Source organism: Taeniopygia guttata, chromosome 26 (genome assembly GCF_048771995.1).
Source record: "Taeniopygia guttata chromosome 26, bTaeGut7.mat, whole genome shotgun sequence".
In the NCBI taxonomy this organism is placed as follows: Eukaryota; Metazoa; Chordata; class Aves; order Passeriformes; family Estrildidae; genus Taeniopygia; species Taeniopygia guttata.
In genome coordinates this window covers 2,765,468-2,788,270 of record NC_133051.1, presented here as the reverse complement: position 1 = coordinate 2,788,270, position 22,803 = coordinate 2,765,468, and the positions used below count along the sequence as shown (strand labels likewise).

The 22,803-nt window shown below is 62.3% G+C and overlaps 1 protein-coding gene across 13 annotated transcripts in view; it reads left to right on the top strand.

The window, feature by feature from the left end:
• Positions 1–3,250: 3,250 nt before the first annotated feature.
• Positions 3,251–22,803, top strand: part of PLEKHA6 (pleckstrin homology domain containing A6) — a 56,349-nt gene continuing 36,796 nt past the window's right edge. For 12 of the 13 annotated variants that reach the window (XM_072918820.1, XM_072918819.1, XM_072918835.1 and 9 more), the window contains exons 1-3: positions 3,251–4,181; positions 4,451–4,527; positions 4,889–4,946. In XM_072918820.1, the coding sequence (XP_072774921.1) occupies positions 4,096–4,181; positions 4,451–4,527; positions 4,889–4,946 (221 nt within the window). In that variant the 5' untranslated portion in view covers positions 3,251–4,095. Of the gene's footprint in view, positions 4,182–4,450; positions 4,528–4,888; positions 4,947–10,147; positions 10,201–22,803 lie in introns of those variants that run through there. The other variant, XM_072918830.1, reaches the window with a different exon arrangement.

The window sequence follows — 22,803 nt, the reverse complement described above, 5'->3', positions numbered from 1 at the left end:
CCCGGCACCTGCCAGGGAGAATTCCTGCCCAATGTCCCATCTGGGCCTCCTCTGCTGAATCCAGCAAAAGCTCAGGATGTGGGAATGTGCCCCTGGAGGAGGAGCTGCTTCCTTCCTTCCTTCCTTCCTTCCTTCCTTCCTTCCTTCCTTCCTTCCTTCCTTCCTTCCTTCCTTCCTTCCTTCCTTCCTTCCTTCCTTCCTTCCTTCCTTCCTTCCTTCCTTCCTTCCTTCCTTCCTTCCTTCCTTCCTTCCTTCCTTCCTTCCTTCCTTCCTTCCTTCCTTCCTTCCTTCCTTCCTTCCTTCCTTCCTTCCTTCCCTCCTTCCCTCCTTCCCTCCTTCCCTCCCTCCCTCCCTCCCTTTTCCTTTCCCCCTTTTCCTTTCCCCCTTTTTCCCCCCCTTTTCCTTTTTCCCCCTTTCCCTTTTTCCCCTTTTCCTTTTTCCCCCTTTCCCTTTTTCCCCTTTTCCTTTTTCCCCCTTTTCCTTTTTCCCCCTTTTCCTTTTTTTCCCCCTTTTCCTTTTCCCCTCCCTTTTCCTTTTTCCCCCTTTCCCTTTTTCCCCCCTTTTCCCTTTTTATCCCTTTTCCTTTTTTCCCCCTTTCCCTTTTTCCCCCTTTCCCTTTTTCTCCCCCTTTTCCTTTTTTCCCCCCTCTTCCTTCCCCCTTTTCCCTTTTTTCTTCCCCTTCCCCTTCCCTTCCCCTCCTTTTTTTTCCCCCTTTTTCCCTTTTCCCTTTTTTCCCCTTTTCCCTCCTCCTTTCCCCTTTTTCCTTCCCCCTTTTTCCTTCCCTTTCCCCTCCCTGCTCCCTCCCTTCCCTATCCCACAAAAAATGCTCCCCAGGAGCCGAATCTGTGCCAGCCGTGCCCATCCCCTGCCTCTGGAACTTTGGGAATCCTTTGTGCCAGGGAGGACATTTGGGTTCAGCTCCTCTTCCCGATCCTTCAGGGCTGTTCCTGGGGTCATTTGGGTTGGATTTGGGAAAAGCAGCTCCAGGTGGGAAACATTCCCAGAGCTGCAGGGATGTTCCCTGCTGGATTCCAGGGAATCGCTGGGGGATGCTGTGGGATGGGAGCAGAGGGTGACCAACATCTCCCGGTGTGTCCAGGCCCAACATTCCCACTGGGAATGGCGCAGGGAGGCCCAAATCGCCCGGAATTTCCAACCAGGTGGGAAGAACAATTCCAGCTTTTCCGGGTTCTGCTCCAGCTGGGAATGAATGCCAGGAGGGAAGCAAAGAGTTTGGGATTGTGGCTGTGGTGTTCCCAGCCTGGCATCCAGCCGGGACCTGGGGCTGGGGCACACCCGGAATGCCAGGGACACGCTGGCACGGAATTCCCAGAGAATCCCTGGCTGCTCCATCCCTGGAAGTGTCCAAGGCCACATCGGGCAGGGCTTGGAGCACCCTAAATCCTTCAATCCCATCCCAGGCATTCCATGGTTCCAGCCCAGGAGGGGACATCACTTGGGGACAGTGGCAGCACCGCGTCCCTCCTTCTCAGCCGCATTCCCGATTTTTATTTATTTTTTTTTTTCCCGGGAATCTTTTGTCCAGAAGGTGGTGCCAGAACCGTTCGGGACGCGCCGCCGCCGAGGCCACCACCTCCTCTGGGGTTGTCCCCAAGGTGCCACCACCTCCTCTGAGGTTGTCCCCAAGGTGCCACTGCCCCCGCTGATGTTGTCCCCAAGGTGCCACTGCCCCCTCTGGGGTTGTCCCCAAGGTGCCACCGCCTCTGGTGTTGTCCCCAAGGTGTCACCGCCCCCACTGATGTTGTCCCCAAGGTGTCACCGCCCCCACTGAGGTTGTCCCCAAAGTGCCACCGCCCCTGCTGATGTTGTCCCCAATGTGCCACTGCCCCCGCTGATGTTGTCCCCAAGGTGCCACTGCCCCGCTGGGGTTGTCCCCAAGGTGCCACTGCCCCGCTGGGGTTGTCCCCAAGGTGCCATTGCCCCACTGAGGTTGTCCCCGAAGTGCCACCACCCCTCTGAGTTGTCCCCAAGGTGCCACTGCCCCACGTTGTCCCCAAGGTGCCACCGCCCCCTCTGGGGTTGTCCCCAAGGTGCCACTGCCCCCTCTGATGCTGTCCCCAAGGTGCCACAGCCCCACTGAGGTTGTCCCCAAGGTGCCGCCTCCTCTGATGTTGTCCCCAAGGTGCCACTGCCCCCGCTGAGATCCCCAAGGTGCCACCACCCCTCTGAGTTGTCCCCAAGGTGCCACTGCCCCTCTGATGTTGTCCCCAAGGTGCCACTGCCCCTCTGATGTCCCCAAGGTGCCACCACCCCGCTGAGGTTGTCCCCAAGGTGTCACCACCTCCTCTGAGGTTGTCCCCAAGGTGCCACTGCCCTGCTGAGGTTGTCCCCAACGTGCCACTGCCCCCTCTGATGCTGTCCCCAAGGTGCCACTGCCCCGCTGGGGTTGTCCCCAAGGTGTCACCGCCCCCTCTGATGCTGTCCCCAGGGTGTCACCGCCCCCGCTGAGGTTGTCCCCAAGGTGCCACTGCCCCTCTGATGTCCCCAAGGTGTCACCGCCGCCTCCCATGTCCGGACGAGTTTGGGGACAGGAAAGCGCAGGGCGGGAGCAGCGGCCGCCCCGGTTCTGTGACATTCCTGCTGCCTGAGCCACCCGCGCCAGCAGGAAATGTCCCCAGCCGGGCTCGGTGTCCCTCGGCGGGGTCACCGCGGGCTCGGTGTCCTCCCTGCCGGGGTGACAGCGCTGTCACCGCGCCACACGTCCCTTCTCCAGCTGCTGCCCTCCCTGTGCTCCTCTGTGGGGACATCGGTGCTGCCGGGGACATCCAGGGAATGGACATCCGGGAAAGGGAAGGGAAATCCGGGAAAGGAAAATCAGGAAAGGAAAGAAAAATCCAGGAAAGGAAAGGGAAATCCGGGAAAGGAAAATCTGGGAAAGGAAAAAAAATCCGGGAAGGGAAGGGAAGGGAAGGGAAGGGAAGGGAAGGGAAGGGAAGGGAAGGGAAGGGAAGGGAAGGGAAGGGAAGGGAAGGGAAGGGAAGGGAAGGGAAGGAAAGGAAAGGAAAGGAAAGGAAAGGAAAGGAAAGGAAAGGAAAGGAAAGGAAAGGAAACAATGCCCACAGAATTGAGCTTTTCCAGGTGAAACAATGCCCATGGAGTGGAGTTTTCCAAGTGAAACAATGCCCAGGGAATTGAGCTTTTCCAAGTGAAACTGCCCATGGAATGGAGCTTTTCCAGGTGAAACAATGCCCATGGAATTGAGCTTTTCCAGGTGAAACAATGCCCAGGACGGTGGCAGCGCCATCAGCCGCTCTCCCTGAGGCACCAACCAGACGTGTTTTTCTCATCCAGTGGTTCAAAGAATTCCGGGAAAAGCTTTCGGGGAACTGGTTTCCCCAAATCCCAGCTCTGATGTGGGGAAAAACCCCGAAACACTTCAGTGGCCGTGGTGCTGCTGGGTCAAACGTTCAGTCTCTTCCAACCTTAATAATCCTAAAATCCTGCTTTGAGAACCAAGGAGTTTTTGGGAAGCAGGAAATTTAATTTTTTTTTTCCTTTTTTTCCACCTCTGGGGCCTCTCCCGAGCCAGCATCTCCCTGCTGGTGCCACGAGCAGCTTTGCAAAGGCAGGAGGGCAAATTGGCTCCTTCATTCAGCGGCCCTGGTGCCTCCCAGACCCCACCTTTGGCCTTAAAAGACATTTAATTGAGGGCTGCGAGAGAAAATCCCCGCTGGGCAGCCCCAAAAGTGCCGCAGATCATCATCAGGGTGCCCTACATATGGCTTGGCTGCGAGATCAGACGGGCCGGGATGAACCCGACATTGTTCCAAATGAACAGGAGAGGGAAGTAACAACTCCCTAATTACTCACCTCGAGTTAATTGCTGGTAATTACAGCGAGTAGGCACTGGAGGAAGCAGGGGAGTCGCGGGGAGGGTTGGGAGTGTGCCGCGGCTCCGAGGGGGTTAAACTCTATGGGTTTGGTCGGGAATTTTTTTTTTTTTCTTTTCTATTCTTTTCCCTCCCTGCCGGGTTATTCGCAGCAAACTGAGCCGGGCTGGAAGGGCTGAGCTGAGCCTTGTTCCCGGGGGTTGTCCCGGGGCTGCTCCGTGCCCGAGCCCCCCGTGCCACCCCCATGGGGGGAGATGACATCGAGTGGCTGGACCTGCCGGGCAGGTGGACCTACGGCGTCTGCGGGGACGGGAGAATCTTCTTCATCAAGTACGTGCTGGGCTGGGGAGGGGGTTCTGCTGGGGCTGGAGGGCTGAAAATTATGGGGGGCTCGCTTTGGGGTACAATCTGTCCCTCCTGCTGCCCCATGGCACGGCCACCTCTCCTGTCCTCCCGTTTCTCCGCTGTCGCAGTTCTCTTCCCTAAAATCCGCTCGTTCTGCAGCAATCCCCCCACCCCAAGAGCCTTCCCCAGAGGTGGGAAGGGGTTTGTGAGCCCCCCGGGGGTGCTGACAGCCCCTCTGTCCTTGTCCCTGACAGCGACGACACCAAATCCACCAGCTGGGTGCACCCTGGCACGGGCTACGCCATCCAGAGCGGGCACTTCTCCTGCGCAGGTGAGCCAGGGCTGGGAAATGGGGAGAGAAACCCCCGGGAGTGCAAAGGAGAACCCCAAAATTGAGCCAGCAGGAGCTGTTTGCAGCTGGGGAGGGCTGGGGGGTCGTACGAGGTGATGCTCTCTCTCCCCAGCCTGGCTTTTCCAGCTGGAGAGATTCCTGGTGGATTTTCCCCTCCCTCCTGTGGTCTCCGATGAGGAGGGGCCTCAAACTTCTCCAAAAAATGCAGTTTGAGCCTTGTGAGAGCCAAGCGCGGCGGCACAAAGTGTCAAAAATCAAAATCCCTGTCCTTCCCCGGGGTGGGGGAGTGACAGCGGGAGGGGACAGGGAGGGTGACCCCGCTGCTGGCCTGTCCCCGCAGGGCTGCCCCGAGGCTGGGAGGTGGACAGCAGCACGCACGGCGGCCTTTACTTCATCAAGTGAGTGAGAAGGGGCCGGGGGAAGCAGCTTTTGCATCCCGGGATGCTGCGGGGAGCGGGAAGGAGCAGCCCCGGCTCCGGGCCCTGCACCTGCAGCTCCTGCACCGCATGCAAAACTCCCCTCGGAGGCTCCGGGCAGCTCCAGGGTGGGGTGGGCGAGCCAGCCACCCCCTTCCCCGCCTCATCCCGCAGGGAAACATCCCCCGGAGCCCAGCGGGGAATTCCTGCGGCTCCTGGATGCTGTGGGAAGGAGCCCGGTGGCTCCGGGGGTGGCTGTGCCGGGCGGGCTGAGGCAGCCGCAGCGCGGCTCGGGGATGCTCCAGCCCGAGGCGCTGCTCCCGGTTCATCCCGCTGGGATGTTCCCCGTTCCCTCTCGGCCCTTCCTTGCCTCCGGTGCCGGGAGCGGGGCCGTGGTGAGATTTTGGTGTCTAGACAGTTTGGGAGCTGCAGGCTGTGCCTCGCCTGGCGTGGGGCTCCGGGTGCTGCCGGCTGAGGCTGTTCCAGACGGGATCTTTCAGCCCGGCCCTATGTGGCTCCCGGAGCTTTCCCCGTGTGCCCAGACAGCCATAAAAACCCGGCACAGGGAGCAAAGATCCCCCGGCGGGCTGGGGCAAAGCGCCGGGAACTGCCGCTCTCATCTGGGCAGCCCCAAGTGTCCCTCGGGCAGCGGGAGCGGGGCTGGGGCTGCTCCGGGAACGTCCTGGTGGGGTTGGAGCTGGGAGCTCAGGAAGCACCTTCTGTGTGACCTGGGAATGGGATTTGGGGCTGCTCCAGGAGCCTCCTGGTGGGGTTGGAGTTGGGATCTCAGGGACCACCTTCTGTGTGCACCCCAGGAGCTGGGAATGGGACTGGGGATTCTCCAGGAGCCTCCTGGTGGGGTTGGAGCTGTGTCCTCTGTGTCAGGGACCACCTTCTGTGTGTGCCCCAGGACCTGGGAATGGCACAGAGGAGCAGGGAGTGGGATTGGGGCTGCTCCAGGAACCTCCTGCTGGGGTTGGAGCTGTGGAATTTTGTTGTGCCTCCTCTGGACAGGGACCACCTACCTTCTCTGAGCACCTGGGAATGTCACAGGGGAGCAGGAAATGGGATTGGGGCTGCCCTGGGAGCCTCCTGGTGGGGTTGGAGCTGTGTTCTCCAAGTCAAGGACCACCTTCTGTGTGCACCCCAGGACCTGGGAATGGGATTGGGGCTGCTCCGGGAGCCTCTTGGTGGGGTTGGAGTTGGGATCTCAGGAAGCACCTTCTGTGTGTGCCCCAGGACCTGGGAATGGGATTGGGGCTGCTCCAGGAACCTCCTGGTGGGGTTGGAGCTGTGTTCTCCAAGTCAGGGACCACCTTCTGTGTGTGCCCCAGGACCTGGGAATGGGACTGGGGCTTCTCCAGGAGCCTCCTGGTGGGGTTGGAGTTGGGATCTCCAAGTCAGGGACCACCTTCTGTGTGCGCCACAGGACCTGGGAATGGCACAGAGGAGCAGGGAATGGGATTGGGGCTGCTCCGGGAGCGTCCAAGTGGGGTTGGAGCTGGAAGCTCAGGGACCACCTTCTGTGTGTGCCCCAGGACCTGGGAATGGGATTGGGGCTTCTCCAGGAGCCTCCTGGTCAGTCTGGAGCTGTGGAATTTTGTTGTGCATCCTCTGGACAGGGACCACCTACCTTCTCTGAGCACCACAGCACCTGGGAATGTCACAGTGGAGCACGGAATGGGCTGGGGCTGCCCTGGGAGCTTCCTGCTGGGGTTGGAGCTGTGTTCTCCAAGTCAGGGACCACCTTCTGTGTGTGCCCCAGGACCTGGGAATGGGATTGGGGCTGCCCTGGAAGCTTCCTGGTGGGGTTGGAGCTGTGTTCTCCAAGTCAGGGACCACCTTCTGTGTGTGCCCCAGGACCTGGGTGTCACAGGGGAGCAGGGAATGGGATTGGGGCTGCTCCAGGAGCCTCCAAGTAGGGTTGGAGCTGGGATCTCAGAAAGCACCTTCTGTGTGCGCCCCAGGAGCTGGGAATGGGATTGGGGCTGCTCCAGGAACCTCCTGGTGGGGCTGGAGCTGTGTTCTCCAAGTCAGGGACCACCTTTTGTGTGTGCCCCAGGACCTAGGAATGGGACTGGGGCTGCTCCAGGAGCGTCCAAGTGGGCTTGGAGCTGGGATCTCAGGGACCACCTTCTGTGTGAGCCCCAGGACCTGGGAATGGGATTGAGGCTGCTCCAGGAGCCTCCTGGTGGGGTTGGAGTTGGGATCTCAGGGACCACCTTCTGTGTGTGCCCCAGGACCTGGGGGTGTCACAGAGGAACAGGGAGTGGGATTGGGGCTGCTCCAGGAGCCTCCTGGTCAGTCTGGAGCTGTGGAATTTTGTTGTACCTCCTCTGGAGTGGGGTCCACCTTCCCTGAGCACCACAGCACCTGGAAATGTCACAGTGGAGCAGGAAATGGGATTGGGGCTGCTCCAGGAACCTCCTGGTCAGTCTGGAGCTGTGACCCCAGGGGCAGGGAGCACCTTCCCTGCACACCTGGGAATGTCACAGCGGAGCAGGGAATGGAATTTGGGCTCCTCCAGGAGTTGGGATATCAGGAAGCACCTTGGGATCAAAGGCAGCACCTTGGAGCTGAGATCTTGGGAGCAGGGAACACCTTCCCTGTGTGCACCCCAGACCTGGGGGTGAAGCGTGGAATGAGACTGGGGCTGCTCCAGGAGCCTCCTGGTGGGGCTGGAGTTGGGATCTCGGGAAGCACCTTCTGTGTGTGCCCCAGGACCTGGGAATGGGATTGGGGCTGCTCCAGGAGCCTCCTGGTGGGGCTGGAGTTGGGGATCTCAGGAAGCACCTTCTGTGTGTGCCCCAGCAGGAAATGGAATTTGGGCTCCTCCAGGAGCCTCCTGGTGGGGTTGGAGCTGTGCTGTGCCCGTGCCGTGCTCCTTTGGGGCAGGCACCAGCTTCCCTGGGCACCTGGGAATGTCACAGCGGAGCAGGGAATGGGTTTGGAAGGTGGTGACCACCAGGCCAGGGCTGGGGAAGGGTCCTGCCAGTCCCACCTGGGGCCCAGGGGACCGAGTGGTGGCCGTTGTCCCCCAGAGGTGGCACCAGGCCCAGCTGTGGAGAAGGGAAGCTCCAGGAGATGCCCCTCCCAGCCCCGAGTGTGGGTGGGCAGCACCCAGTGCCCGATCCCGGTGCTCCCATGGGATTTTTCATCCCAATCCTGCCCCCAGCTGTGCCTGCAGGAGGAGAGGCCCCGCTCTGCCCGTGGCTTTGGGATGGGGCTGCTGTGCCAAAAAAAGGGAGCAGGGAAGAACCAGACACCAAACTGGGGCGCTCAGCCTGCCTGGTTGGGTTGGGGGGCTCCCCCAGAGCTCCCCAGTTTCCCCTGGGCTCGTTTTGGGGAGCAGGAGGTGGAGCAGCCCCTGTGGAGCAGGGAATGGCTGGGGACATGGCCTTGGGGAGGGGACACTGCAATTCTGGGGTCCTGCTGTGGGCTGGCGGGGGGGGGGGGTGTCCCCCCGTGCTGTGGGGACACAGGAGGCAGCAGATCCAGGGGAAGCCACCCCCATGGCCATCCCCTAGGGCCCCGTTGTAGGATCAAGGGTGGATGCTGTTGTCCCTTCCCAGAGCTGTCCCCAGGCCCAGCGAGGTCCCTGTGGGCTGGGGGTGCCACCAGGGCCTGGCAGCTGTGACAGGCAGAGGGAGGGCAGTGCCAGGGATTGTGGCACGGTGCCATGGCTGTGGGGCTCCATCCCCTGGGCCAGTGCCCCCGTGCCAGCTCCAGGAGCCACCCAGCCGGGCTGGGGACCTGAGCAGGGACCTGCCAGCCCCACCTGAGCCATCCAGCTGAGCTGTTGGGGCTGTCCCGCTGCCCGTCCCCTCCCCGGGGGTGCCAATCCTGGGCTGCAGAGCCATTCCAGAGCGTTCCACACCTGCCTGGCACCAAAGGGGCTCCGAGGGATGCACGGTCCCAGGGATGTCCTGTCCAACCCAGGGGACCTCTCTGTCCCCCACCCCAGCGCTGGGGTGCCTGGGGAGCGCTGCCCAACGCTGGGCTGCAGGATTTGGGATGCTGGGATGTGGGAAAGGGAGCAGGGTCCCCTCTGACCCCCAACAACACGGGGATGTGCTGGGGAACTCCATCCCTACTGTCCCCAGGCTCTGGGGCGTGGGTCCAGGTGGTGCCCGAGTTCTGGAATTCAGGTCCAGGCTGTGCCCAGGCTCTGGGATGTGGATCCAGGCTGTGCCCAGGTTTTGGGGTGCAGGTCCAGGCTGTCCCCAGGTTTTGGGGTGCAGGTCCAGGCTGTCCCCAGGTTCTGGAATTCAGGTCCAGGCTGTCCCCAGGTTTGAGATGTGGGTCCAGGCTGTGCCCAGGTTTTGAGATGCAGGTCCAGGCTGTGCCCAGGCTCTGGGATGCAGTTCAGGCTGTGCCCAGGCTCTGGAATTCAGGTCCAGGCTGTGCCCAGGTTTTAGGATGTGGGTCCAGGATCTGGGATCTGGTTCCAGGCTGTGCCCGGGTTTTGGGATGCAGGTCCAGGCTGTGCCCTGGCCCTGGGATATGAGGGTCCAGGCTGTCCCCAGGTTCTGGAATTCAGGTCCAGGCTGTGACCAGGTTTTGGGGTGCAGATCCAGGCTGTGCCCAGGCTCTGGGATGCAGTTCAGGCTGTGCCCAGGCTCTGGAATTCAGGTCCAGGTTGTGCCTGGGTTTTAGGATGCAGGTCCAGGATCTGGGATGCAGTTCAGGCTGTGCCCAGGTTTTGGGATGCAGGTCCAGGCTGTCCTCTGGTTCTGGGGTGCTGGTCTAGGCTATACCCAGGTTTTGGGATGCAGGTCCAGGTTCTGCTATGTGGGTCCAGGCTGTGCCCAGGCTCTGGGATCTGGGTCCAGGCTGTGCCCAGGTTTTGGGGTGCAGATCCAGGCTGTGCCCAGGCTCTGCGATGCAGGTCGAGGTTCTGGATGCGGGAGCAGCGGCTCCCAGCTGCTCCCCGCGGGATGGGGGTGGCGGCGGCCCCGGTGCGGCACGGAGGGGCTGGTTGCCGTCCCCCCGGGGGCTGCGGCGGCGGGGGGCGGTGGGGGCGGCGCGGTCCCCCCGCCCCGCTCGGTGCCAGCCCGGCGTCACGTGTCGCTCGGTGGCCCCGAGCATGCCCAGCACCGGCTGCGGCTCCGGCTCCCGCTCGGGCTCGGGCTGGGGCTGGGGATGGGGCTGGGGATGGGGATGGGGATGGGGACGGCCGGGGAGATGCTGCGCCCGTAGGCAGCCGGGGGGGACCGGCCGCTGCCCGCCCCGCACGGTGAGTGCCTCCGGCGCGGCTCCCTCCTTCCTCCTCCTCCTCCTTCTCCTCCTTCTTCTCCTCCTTCTCCTCCTTCTCCTCCTTCTCTCTTCCACCTCCTCCTCCTCCCCGCGGGCTGCTGGGGGGTCTTTTAGGGAAGGGGGGCTGCGCTCCGGCCCCATGGGCAGAGCAGGGCGCGCTGTGGGGTCAGCACCCCCCGGCTGCCCCAGGGGCACCCCCTTTGCCGAGCTTTGGGTGCTGAGTGGGACCCCCCGAGCTGTCCCCGCCGTGTGTTTATGGGCTGCGAGCTGTTTGTGTCCCCAAAACCCCAAACGCTGCGGGCTGGGACCCCCTGGGTTTGGACCCCCCGGGCTTGGCCCCGACTCCGTGCAGGGGAAGAGCAGCGCTCAGGTTTTTTGGGGAGCCGCGCTATTCGCTGTCTCAGCACCCCAAAACCTGCTGAAGGGGGGCTGGGAAGGGCCGGACCCCCCGCGCTGCGCTGGGGACGGGATGTGATGGATGGGGCTGTGAGATGTCGTCTGGCGCTTCCCAGGAAAGCCGAGACCTTCCCTTGGCTCCGCGGCTCGTTTCGCTGCGTGCTGCGTGCTGCGAGCGGAGAGCCTTCCTCCTCCTCCTCCTCCTCCTCCTCCTCCTCCTCCTCCTCCTCCTCCTCCTGCGGGCCGGGAGGAAGGGCAGCCCCCCCTGCACCGGGGGGTGTCTGGCGGTGCCGGAGAGGCGCAGCCGCTGCCCTCAGCCCTCCTCAATCGCAGCTTTGTTGCGCCGCTCGCAGCTCGGAGGGAAACAGCCTCTGATTCATCACATGATGGGGATGTTAATACGCCACGAGTCTATTAAACCCCGGCGGAAGGGGCCGGACCGGTCTCCCCCCGGGGCTGGCCGGGGACCCCACTGCTGAGCGCGGCCCGGAGGGCTCCGTGCAGCGCCATCCCCCGGTGACACGGTCCCTCGGGGGCAGGGGGCGGCCCCCCGCTCCAGATGGCCGCGGGAGCCGCTCCGGTAATCCCCCCCGGCGGGGAGGGGGCCGGGGGCCGCCGCGGGGAGCGGGGAGGGCCGGCAATGGAGGGAGGGAGCCGGGGCTGGCGTTTGCTGCAGGATCCGTCCCTCCATCCCTCCATCCCTCCATCCCTCCATCCCTCCATCCCTCCATCCCTCCATCCCTCCATCCCTCCATCCCTCCAGGCTGGCTGCGGCGCTGCGTGCGGCTCTGCAGCGCGGATCGGCAGCTCCCCGCTGCTCTCTGCCGCTCCTGCGCGTCTGCAGGAGCGCCTGCAGCCCGCCGGGATCCGCTGAGAATCCTGTGCTGGATCCCGCTGGGATTCCTCCGTGAATCCCATTGTAATACCTACACGAATCCCACTGTGATCCCTCCGTGAATCATGTTGTGGATCCCACCGTGATCCCTCCATGAATCCCATTGTAATCCCTCTGAATCCCACTGTGATCCCTCCATGAATCGTGTTGTGGATCTCTCCATGAATCCCACTGGGATCCCTCCATGAATCATGTGTGAATCTCACTGTGATCCCTCCATGAATCCCTCAGTGATCCCTCTGTGAATCCCATTGTGATCCCTACTATCCTGCCGTGATCCATCCATGAATCCTGTTGTGATCCTTCCACGAATCCCACTGTGATCCCTCCATTAATCCCACAGTGATCCCTTTGTGAATCATGTTGTGAATCCCACTGTGATCCTTCCATTAATCCCACTGTGATCCCTCCATGAATCCCACAGTGATCCCTCCATTAATCCCACTGTGATCCCCCCATTAATCCCTCCATGAATCCCACTGTGATCCCTCCATGAATCCCTCCATGAATCCCACCATGATCCCTCCATGAATCCCACCATGATCCCTCCATGAATCCCTCCATGAATCCCACCATGATCCCTCCATGAATCCCTCCATGATCCCTCCATGAATCCCACCATGAATCCCACCATGATCCCTCCATGAATCCCACCATGAATCCCACTGTGATCCCTCCATGATCCCTCCATGAATCCCACTGTAATCCCTCCATGAATCCCTCCATGAATCCCTCCATGATCCCTCCATGAATCCCACCATGATCCCTCCATGAATCCCATTGTGATCCCACCATGAATCCCACCATGATCCCTCCATGAATCCCACTGTGATCCCTCCATGATCCCTCCATGAATCCCTCCATGAATCCCACCATGAATCCCACCATGAATCCCACCATGAATCCCTCCATGAATCCCACCATGATCCCTCCATGAATCCCACCATGAATCCCTCCATGAATCCCACCATGATCCCTCCATGAATCCCACCATGATCCCTCCATGAATCCCACCATGAATCCCACTGTGATCTCTCCATGATCCCACCATGATCCCTCCATGAATCCCACCATGAATCCCACTGTGATCCCTCCATGATCCCTCCATGAATCCCACTGTGATCCCTCCATGAATCCCTCCATGAATCCCTCCATGAATCCCTCCATGATCCCTCCATTAATCCCTCCATGAATCCCACCATGAATCCCTCCATGAATCCCTCCATGAATCCCACCATGATCCCTCCATGAATCCCACCATGAATCCCACCATGAATCCCACCATGAATCCCACCATGATCCCTCCATGATCCCACCATGATCCCTCCATGAATCCCTCCATGAATCCCACCATGATCCCTCCATGAATCCCACCATGAATCCCACCATGATCCCTCCATGATCCCTCCATGATCCCACCATGATCCCTCCATGAATCCCTCCATGAATCCCTCCATGAATCCCTCCATGATCCCTCCATGAATCCCTCCATGAATCCCACCATGAATCCGGCTCTGCATCCCCAGCTTCCCAATCCAGCTCCTTCCCTCCTGGGCCCATCACCCACCCCGAGCCACCCCCGTGGGGACACAGAGCCAGGACTGGGACTCCCAGAGAGGAGGTGGCTGAGGAATTACAATTCCTGAGCCAAAAATCCCGCGGGAAGCACAAAATCCTCCTTTATGGACATCCGTGTTTGCAGGGGACCCCCGGCCCACCATGGGGACCCCTTGGCACCCATCCTGCTGCACTGGGCCACCAGGTCACCCCACAGGGACAGGGACAGGGGTGCCCAGAGGTGCCCCTGGCAGAGGCAGTGACGGGGTGAGGACGGCTGGCAGCGGGCTGGCGCTGCAAAATGCGTTTTCCTGCCGAGTTCCCATAGAAACAGGCGGGAGCAGCCGCCGGGCTGGCGAGGATGAGGCAGAGGAGGGATGGGCAGGAGGGTGAAGGACACGGTGATGCCACGGTGCCAACACCACGAGGGCACCGCTGGCCAGCGGCTGCTCCCCACCATGGGGAAGGGACAAGGGACAACAGCGTGGCCCTGGCCGTGTGTCACCGCGACACGGGTGAGCGTGTGTGTCCATGTGAGTGTCATATCACTGCCAGGCACAAAACCCACCCCAGATGGGCAGTGAGGGGTTTTAAATCCCCCCGAGGCCTCCTGAGCCAGGCAGGCGGGGCTGGAGGTGATTTCTGCTCCATCTGTGCCCCAGCCGGGCTGGGATTTCTCCCAAAGCTCGGCTGGAAGAGGCCGCGCGGCTCCGGCTCCGTCGCTGCTCCTCTCCCTCCCTCTCCCTCTCTCCCAGGATTTGGTAGTAGCATCCCCCACTCCTGTTTTCCGTGGAAAACACGCTAATCCGCAGCAGCAGCGCCTTGAGGAACGCGCTGCCTCCTCTCCATCCTCCTTCCTCCGCACCTTCGCAGCTCCACGCCCACCCGGGGAAGTCCGGGAGGTGACGATCCAAACCATCCCTGCTTCTCTGGAGGTGACGATCCAAACCATCCCTGCTTCTCCTGGCACCCTGAGGGCACGGGTGGATGGAGAGCTGCAGGCAGAGGGAGGGAGTGGGCACGTGTGGACCCCCCTTCCAGCCCTGCCTGCTCCTTCCGCCATCCCAAGCTGGAAAATCCTCCGGGTTGGGTTGTTCTGTGTGGGCAGCGCTGCTTTTCCGCGTGGATTTGGTTTGATTCTGGTTTTTAACCGGTGGGAGAAGCACAGGGAGACCTTCCAGGGCCTGTCCAGAGCCAGTGGAAGTCCAGAGCTGGAGTAGGGAAAATGCTCCGGAGAAGGGAAAAGGCTCTGGAGAAGGGAAAAGGCTCTGGAGAAGGGAAAGGTTCCAGAGAAGGGAAAAGGTTCCAGAGAAGGGAAAAGGTTCTGGAGAAGGGAAAACATTCCAGAGAAGGGAAAAGGCTCCAGAGAAGGAAAAAGGCTCCAGAGAAGGAAAAAGGCTCCAGAGAAGGGAAAAGGCTCCGGAGCAGTGGCTGCAGGGCAAGGTGGCCCCGGCATGCAGGGAATGAGGCTGGATGGTGGCGGGGAATGAGGCTGGATGGTGGCAGGGATTGAGGCTGGACGGTGGCAGGGAATGAGGCTGGACGGTGGCAGCAGTTGTGGCCTTAATCTGCGAATTCACTAAAGCTCTTTAATAAAGATTCAAAGTCACCAAGTTCTCAATTAAGGGATGAGGCAGCTCTTGATCCGCGTTTCTGGGTCAGCCGGAGAAAGGCCATTTAAGACCTTTGATGTTTCCAGGGAATGAGCACCTGGCTGTGGCTTGGCCTCCTCCGGGGCAGGACCCACAGCCCCGAGTCCAAGCCCGGCTGCTCCTGACTCACGGGCCCGTTTTGGGGGAAAGTGGAGCTGCAGGAGCGAGTCCAGAGGTCACAGAGGTGCTCCGAGGGCTGGAGCATCTCTGCTTGGAGCCAGGCTGGGAGAGGAGGAGACAGGAGGCTCCAGGGAGAGCTCAGAGCCCTTCCCAGGGCTTGGAGGGGCTCCAGGAGAGCTGGAGAGAGATTTGGGACAAGGAATGGAGGGACAGGACACAGGGAATGGCTCCCGCTCCCAGAGGGCAGGGATGGATGGGATTTTGGGAAGGAATCCCTCCCTGTGAGGGTAGGGAGGCCCTGGGATGGATTTCCCAGAGAAGCTGTGGCTGTCCCATCCCTGGAAGTGTCCCAGGCCGGGTTTATGGGGTTTGGAGCCGCCTGGGATAGGGGAAGGTGTCCCTGTTCCTTGCCCAGCTCTCCCGGAGCGACTGGAGACCAGCGGCACCCTCTGCACCCGTGGGTGGCCCCCGCCCCTCCAGGAGACCCCCGGCTCCCCAGGGCTCTTCAAACCCTCTGTTTACCCCAACAGCAGCCGCCTGCACGGGTGTTAATTACAGGAGCTGGCAAGGCACTAATTAGGGATAATGAGACGCCTTTGTGTGTGTTCGGCAGCCCGGCGACAGACGCGCTGCTCCGAGCGCCCCGCGGGCCGGGATGGGCCGGGCCGTGATGCCCCCGCGCGTGTCCGTGATCCTGGGCCGTGTCCGTGATCCCCCCGTGCCGTGTCCGTGATCCTGGACCATGTCCGTGATCCCCCCGTGCCGTGTCCGTGATCCTGGACCATGTCCGTGATCCCCCCGTGCCGTGTCCGTGATCCAGGGCCGTGTCCATGATCCCCCCGTGTCGTGTCCATGATGCCCCCGTGCGTGTCCGTGATCCTGGGCCGTGTCCGTGATCCCCCCACGCCGTTTCCCTAATCCCCATGCCGTGTCCATGATCCTCCCAATCCTGTATCCATAATTCCCGTGCCGTGTCTGTGACCCCCCGCCCCTCCCCACGCTGTTTCCATAATTCCCAACCCTTATCCATTATCCCCACTCCGTGTCCGTGACCCCCCCTGTGCCGTGACCCCCCTGTGCCGTGACCCCCCTGTGCCGTGTCCGTGATCCCCCACACGCCATGTCAATGACCCCCCACCCGTGCTGTGTCCGTGATCCCCCCGTGCCGTGATCCCCCCACGCCGTGTCCGTGTCCCCTTGCCGTGTCTGTGATCCTGGATCAGGTCCGTGACCCCCCTCCGTGTCCGTGTCCGTGTCCCCCCACTCCGTATCCGTGTCCGTGTCCCCCGGGACACGCCGCGGGAGCGGCGCTCGGAGGGATTTGGGGGTCCAGGAGCTTCTGGAGGGACCCCCAGGAGGGTTTGGAGAGACCCCCAAGAGGGATTTTGAGGTCCAAAAGGGTTTGGAAAGACCCACAGGGGAGTTTTGGAGGTCCGGGAGCATTTGGAGGGACCCCCAGGAAGGTTCTGGAGGTCCAGGACTCTTTGTAGGGATCCCCTAGAAGGACTTTGGAGGTCCAAGAGGGTTTGGAGAGACCATCAGGAAGAATTTTGAGACCCAGGAGCATTTGGAAGGACCCCCAGGAAGGTTTTGGAAGTCCAGGACTATTTGTAGGGAGCCCCTAGAAGGGCTTTGGAGGTCTAGGAGGGTTTGGAGTGACCCCCAGGAAGGTTTTGGAAGTCTGGGAGGATTTAGAGGGACCCCCAGAAGGATTCTGAGGTACAAGAGGATTTGAAAAGACCCCCAGGAGGGTTTTGAGATCCAGGAGCATTTGGAGTGACCCCCAGGAAGGTTTTGAAGGTACAGGAGCATTTGGAGTGACCCCCAGGAGGGTATTGCAGATCCAGGAGGGTTTGGAGTGACCCCCAGGAAGGTTTTGGAGGTCCAGGAGCATTTGGAGTGACCCCCAGGAGGGTTTTGCAGATCCAGGAGGGTTTGGAGAGACCCCCAGGAGGATTTTGGAACCCCAGGACCCTCGGTGGTGGTGGGCGCTGAGCTGGGGCCGAGCAGCCCCGAGCAGCCCCGAGCAGCCCCGAGCAGCCCGCAGGGGCTCGGGCGGCTCCGTGGGGCCCCGGGGCTGCCGTGCCGTGGGTCGGGCTCCGGTGGAACAGCCGGGACCGGTCCGGCAGCCCCGGCCGCCTCCCCGCCCTGCCCGGCCGGTCCCGCGGGGCCGAGCCCCGAGCCCCGAGCCCCGAGCCCGGCTTCCCGGGGGGCTCCGGGGGGCTCCGGGGGCACGGCTGGGTGTGGGGCAGAGCCCTGGCACCGCAGCCCAGCCTGGGGGGAACAGCTGGAAAATTCCATCCCGCTGGCACTGCCCCCCGGCTGGGCACCGGGAGGGCTTGGAGGGACCCGGGAGGGTTTGGAGGGACCCCAGGAGGGTTTTGGAGGTCCAAAAGGGCTTGGAGGGACCCCAAGAGGGTTTGGAAAGACCCACAGGGGAGTTTTGGAGGTCCAGGAGCATTTGGAGGGATCCTCCAGGAAGGTTTTGGAGGTCCAGGAGGGTTTGGAGGGACCCCCAGGAGGATTTTGGAGGTCCAAAAGGGCTTGGAGGGACCCCAGGAGGGTTTGGAGGGACCCCAGGAGCATTTTGGAAGTCTAGGAATGTTTGGAGGGACCCCATGAGGGTTTTGGAGGTCCAAAAGGGCTTGGAGAGACCCATGGAGGGTTTGGAGGGACCCCAGGAGTGTTTAAAGGGACTCCCAGGAGGGTTTGGAGAGACTCCCAGGAGGGTTTTGGAGGTCCAGAAGGATTATGGGGAACCCCTGGGAGGGTTTTGGAAGTCTAGGAAGGTTTGGAGGGACCCCATGACGGTTTTGGAGGTCTTGGAGGGACCCTCAAAAGGGTTTTGGACGTCCAGGAGTGTTTGGAGGGACCCCCAGCAGGGTTTTAGAAGTCTTGGAGGAACCTCCAGGAAGGTTTTGGATGCCCAGGAGAATTTGGAGGGACCCTCAGAAGGATTTCGGAGGTCCAGGAATGTTTGGAGGGACCCTGTGAGGGTTTTGGAGGTCTTGGAGGGATCCTCAGAAGGGTTTTGGAGGTCCAAGAAGGCTTGGAAAGACCCCTAGGAGGTTTTTTGGGAGTCCAGGAGGATTTGGAGTGACCACCCCTGGCGGGCTGTCCCCTTGCCCGGTGTCCTTGGTGGCCCGGTGTCCCCAGATAAGCGGGATCCCGCAGGAATGTGATTTATGGGGCCAAAGTTCCGTGCCCTGCCGGGTTATGGGGTGGCAGAGCGGCGGGGTCACCCCAGTCCCGGTGCCACGGTGGCAGTGGGGACAGCGGGACAGCACAAACCCCGTTCCCATTCCCATTCCCATGGGATACCCGCGGGATTGGGGCGCTGCCCACCGAGGGGGTTTTGGGGTGCGGGGGGGCTGTGGGATCCCTCAGCGGCAGAATACGCCCCGTTAACCGGGGGAAACTGAGGCACGGAGCCAGCCCGGGGGACGGAGCGGTGACTTCAGAGAGGGTTTTTGGGGTGGCACGGGCGGGATGTGCGCGGCTTTCCCTCAACCCCATTTCCCCCATCGGCTTTGGGGTGTTGCCATCACGTAATTAGCGGTAATTGCTCCCTAATGAGGCAGCGATCCTTCAAAGCGCGTCCCCCGCCCCGGGCCGTGCCCCCGGTGTCGCACCCCGGGGCTGGGTGGCACCTGGGACACCTCCCGGAGAGATTTTGGGGACATCCGGACGGAGCGGGGTCTCTCCCGGGTGGCCCTGGGGACAGCGGGCGGTGGCGTGTCCCCGCAGTGCCCGTGCCAGCTCCGGGCGCTGGCACCGCCCGCGTCCTCCGGGGGACTTCCCCTGCCTCGCCCCCGCTTGTCCCCGCTGCCGGTGCCACCCCGAGGGCGGTGTCACCCCGCTGGCACGGTCACCTCGCCGGCAGGGTCACCCCACTGGCGGTGTCACTCTGCTGTGGCAGGGTCACCCCACTGGCCGTGTCACCTCTCCGGTGGTGTCACCCCGCTATGACAGGGTCACCCCACTGGCGGTGTCACCCCATTGTGGCAGGGCCACCCCTCTGGCAATGTCACCCCTCCGGTGGTGTCACCCCGCTGTGGCAGTGTCACCCCGCTTCGGTGCCACCCCACTGTGGGTTACCCCACTGGCCGTGTCACCCCATTGTGGCAGGGCCACCCCTCTGGGGGTGCCACCCCTCTTGGCCGTGTCACCCCACTGTGGCAGTGTCACCCCGCTGTGGCAATGTCACCTCGCTGGCGGTGCCACCCCATCGTGGGTCACCCCACTGGCGGTGTCACCCCACTGGCAGTGTCACCCCGCTGTGGCAATGTCACCTCGCTGGCGGTGCCACCCCACCGTGGGTCACCCCACTTCGGTGCCACCCCACTGTGGGTCACCCCACTGGCGGTGTCACCCCACTGTGGCAATGTCACCTCGCTGGCGGTGCCGTCCCACCATGGGTCACCCCGCTTTAGTGCCACCCCACTGTGTGTGGGTCACTGCGCTTTTGTGCCACCCCACCGTGGGTCACCCCACTGGCGGTGTCACCTCGCTGGCAGTGCCACCCCACCGTGGGTCACCCCATTGGCGGTGTCACCCCTCTGGCACCATCCCCTTTTCCCTGACCCACCGTGCCCTGCCCCAGAGGAAAAGCCACCCCACGCCAGCCCCGTGTCCCCGCAATGCCACCCGGCGTGTCGCCACTCCCGTCCCTTCGTGCCGCCGCACCGGGTGTTGGTGGCCTGGCACGGATGCCAGAGCGGGGCGCCACTCCAGGGGGGCATTTTGAGTTTTTTTCCTTTTAATTCTCCAATTTAACCCCCGAGCCGGGCTGGGCCCGCGGTTCCCCGGGTGGAGATCCCGGGAGCGGCTCCAGGGGTGCCAACGCCGCCCACCGGGAACGGGTGCAGTTTTGGGGTGACCCCCATCCCCGAGATGGGTTTCCCTCCTGTTTTCCGGGGGAGGAGGAGGAGGAGGAGGAGGAGGAAGGCTCAGGTGAGCTCCCCTGCCCCTCGCTCCTTGTTTTCCTGGGCTCTCCTTTCAGCGCGATCCTTCATTTGCAATTCCATTTCCGCGGCCGGGCCGGGTGTGCCCCTCCCCCGGCGCTGCCAGAGCAGCTCTGACACATTATTTGCTCTGCTGGGTGATTTATTTGGTATTTTTTGTTGCGTGTTCTTTTTTCTTTTTCATTCCCTTTCCCCCCCGAACCGACGCTTTGCCTGGAACAAGGAGCACGGGGGGATGGATGGAAGTTTGGACCCCCAGAGGTTGATGGGGAAGGGGTTTGGGGGGTGTTTGGGGGTGCTGGACCCCTCAGCCTTGTGCCGCAGGGTGGAGGAAGGGCTGCTGATAGCGCCGAGGCTGCCGCGGCCTTATCTCGTCCCGGCCTTATCAGCAGACAAGCTCGGGCTGCAGATAAGGGGACCTTGGGTTCAGGCTCGGGTTGCTGGGGGGATGCTCCGCGTCCCGCTGCTGGGGCGGGGTGGGCGGCAGGAGGTGTTGGAGGGGCTGAACCCCCCGTTTGGGAATGGGGGATCCCCCCAAAAGCTCGCTGTGGGGTTGGGGTCACAGAGCAGCCCTTGGGCTGCGCCTTTCCTTGTGTGGATGGGGCTGGAATTGGGGCTGGGAACGGTCTGGGGTGGGTTGGCTCCGTCCCTTCTTCTCTTGAAGTGAAGGAAGCTGAAGTAAAAATTCATATTTGGGGCCAATTTGATGGTTGTGCATTCAAAACACCCATGAAGAGGCTCCAAATTTCTCCTTCATCTCCCCCAAATCTCTCTCTGGGGCTGGCAGGAGCCCCAGACCGTGCTGGAGGTTCTCTGCTCCATCCCCGGGCATTTTGGGGATGCTGGAGGGCGATTTTGGCAGCTGCTGAGGGAGGATTTTCATATCGGGGCACGGTGGGCGTTGTCCCCACGAGCCAAAATCCTCGGGGTGGCCCTGGGGAGGAAAATCCTCATCCCACTCCATCCAAATTTGCTTTTCCAGGACGCCTTAGGGGGACGCTGAGGCTCAGGGCGCTGCACCCACCTGTCCTGGGGAGTGTCCCCACGGCCCGTGGCTGTCCCTGGGGGCTCTGGGGACAGCTGGTGACCCTGTCCGGCCATCCGGGGGTGGCTCCGGGAGCCGCAGCTCTCCCTGCCGGGCTGGGGCAGGGCTCTGGGGAAGTAAACAGGCTGCGATTGCTGCTGCGCCCCGGGGCCGCTTGTGCAACCGGGGCGGGGAGTTGGCTCCGAGCTGCGTGGGGCTCCCCGCACCCCAAATTCCAGCTGGATCCAGCCTTGGGAGCGCAGGGAATACGAGCTGCCCCTTCCCAAAACTCAGCTCCGCGGCGCAGAGCTGTCACGGGTGGGGATGTCCCCACGGATGTGGCACCGAGAGATTTCACCCGCCGCTGGCAGGGCGCTCCTGGGATTCCCTTTTGCCTGGATAATTCCCTGGATAATCCCAAAATCCCTGAGCAGGACACCCTGCCCGGCCCAGCCTCGCCCATGCTGTGCCACCGTCCCAGTTTGGGGCTGAGCCTGAAGAATTGGCCAAACCAGGGCAGGGTTTGTCCTCCGGAGGGTTTTGTCGCGCTGCAGGAAGGACGGGAAATGTCCCCACACAAGGAAGTCCGGGTGGCACCGCGTGGCCACGTCCTGCCCGTCACCCACCATGTCCCCAACCAGCCGAGGGTCCCCGCAGGGTGGCACCGGGCACGCTCTGCCCTTGGGGACATTTTCCACGGCCACAGGTGCCACATCAGCTGACTCAGCCCCTCCCACCTGTATTTTTTTCAGGCTAAACCCGCGTTATTCGCTTCTCCCACGCGGTTTTTTCCCCCCGTGCCAGGAGCGCGGTGCCCACCGCGGGGTCCCGTCCCTTTCCCGGAGCCCGAACCCCGCTGGCACCGCCCCAAAGCAGCGAGAGGCTCCACCTTGAGCTGCTTTGGGAGGGCAGGACTGGCACAGGGGGCTCGGGCAGTGTCGCTGTCGCTGTCTCTGTCGCTTGTCGCTGTCGCTGTCGCTGTCGCTGTCGTGGCCGGGAGCAGCGGGAGTGGCAGCGCGGCCGGGGGTGTGCGCGGTGTTTATATAGGAAGGAGCCAAGCTGCAGGTTCAGATTTCCTGCCCAGCTCGGGCTTGGCGGCTCCCGGAGGCCACCGAGGCTTTTCCCGTCCCTTCCCCGCGGCTCTGCAGGTAAACCCGGCGGCTGCGGGTGCTCCGCGCTCCCCGCCCGGCTTTGGAAGGGTTAAAAACGGGATTGAGGGGATGGAGGGGGCTCCGGGGGATGGAGGGGTGGGAGCGGCGCAGGGGGAGCCGGAGATGGGGTTTGGGGAGGGGGCGAGGGGGCGCAGGATCGGATGTCACACGGGGAGAGTGGGACACGCGCGTCTCCAGCGTGGCACGGCGGGCACGGGCCAGGCCGCGCCGTGCCAGGGGTTAATTCCGTGCCAGGCGTTAATTCCGTACCAGGCGTTAATTCCGTGCCAGGCGTTAATTCCGTGCCAGGCGTTAATTCCGCGCCGTGCCAGGGATTAATTCTGTGCCGTGCCAGGCGTTAATTCCGTGCCAGGCGTTAATTCCGCGCCGTGCCAGGCGTTAATTCCACGCCGTGCCAGGCGTTAATTCCCTACCAGGCGTTAATTCCGTGCCGTGCCAGGGGTTAATTCCGCGCCGTGCCAGGGGAAGGTGTGGCAGCGGGATAAGGCTGGCAGCTGGCAGGGACGGGAGCAGGGCAGGGGCAAACGGTGCCTGCACAGGGCTCGGCTTCCAGCCGGGATTGGGGGGATCCTGCCTGGTTTGAGGGGATCCTGCCCAATTCGGGGGGATCCTGCCCAATTCGGAGGGATCCTGCCCAGTTCAGGGGGATTCTGACCAGTTGGAAGTGGATCCTGACCGGTTTGAGGGGATCCTGCCCGGCTGGGGGTGGCTCCTGCCAGGCTGGGGTGGGGATTCTGACCCCCTGTCCTGCTGTGGGATTTGGGATATCTGTGGTGGACTTTCCCTGCCCTGCTGTGGGATTT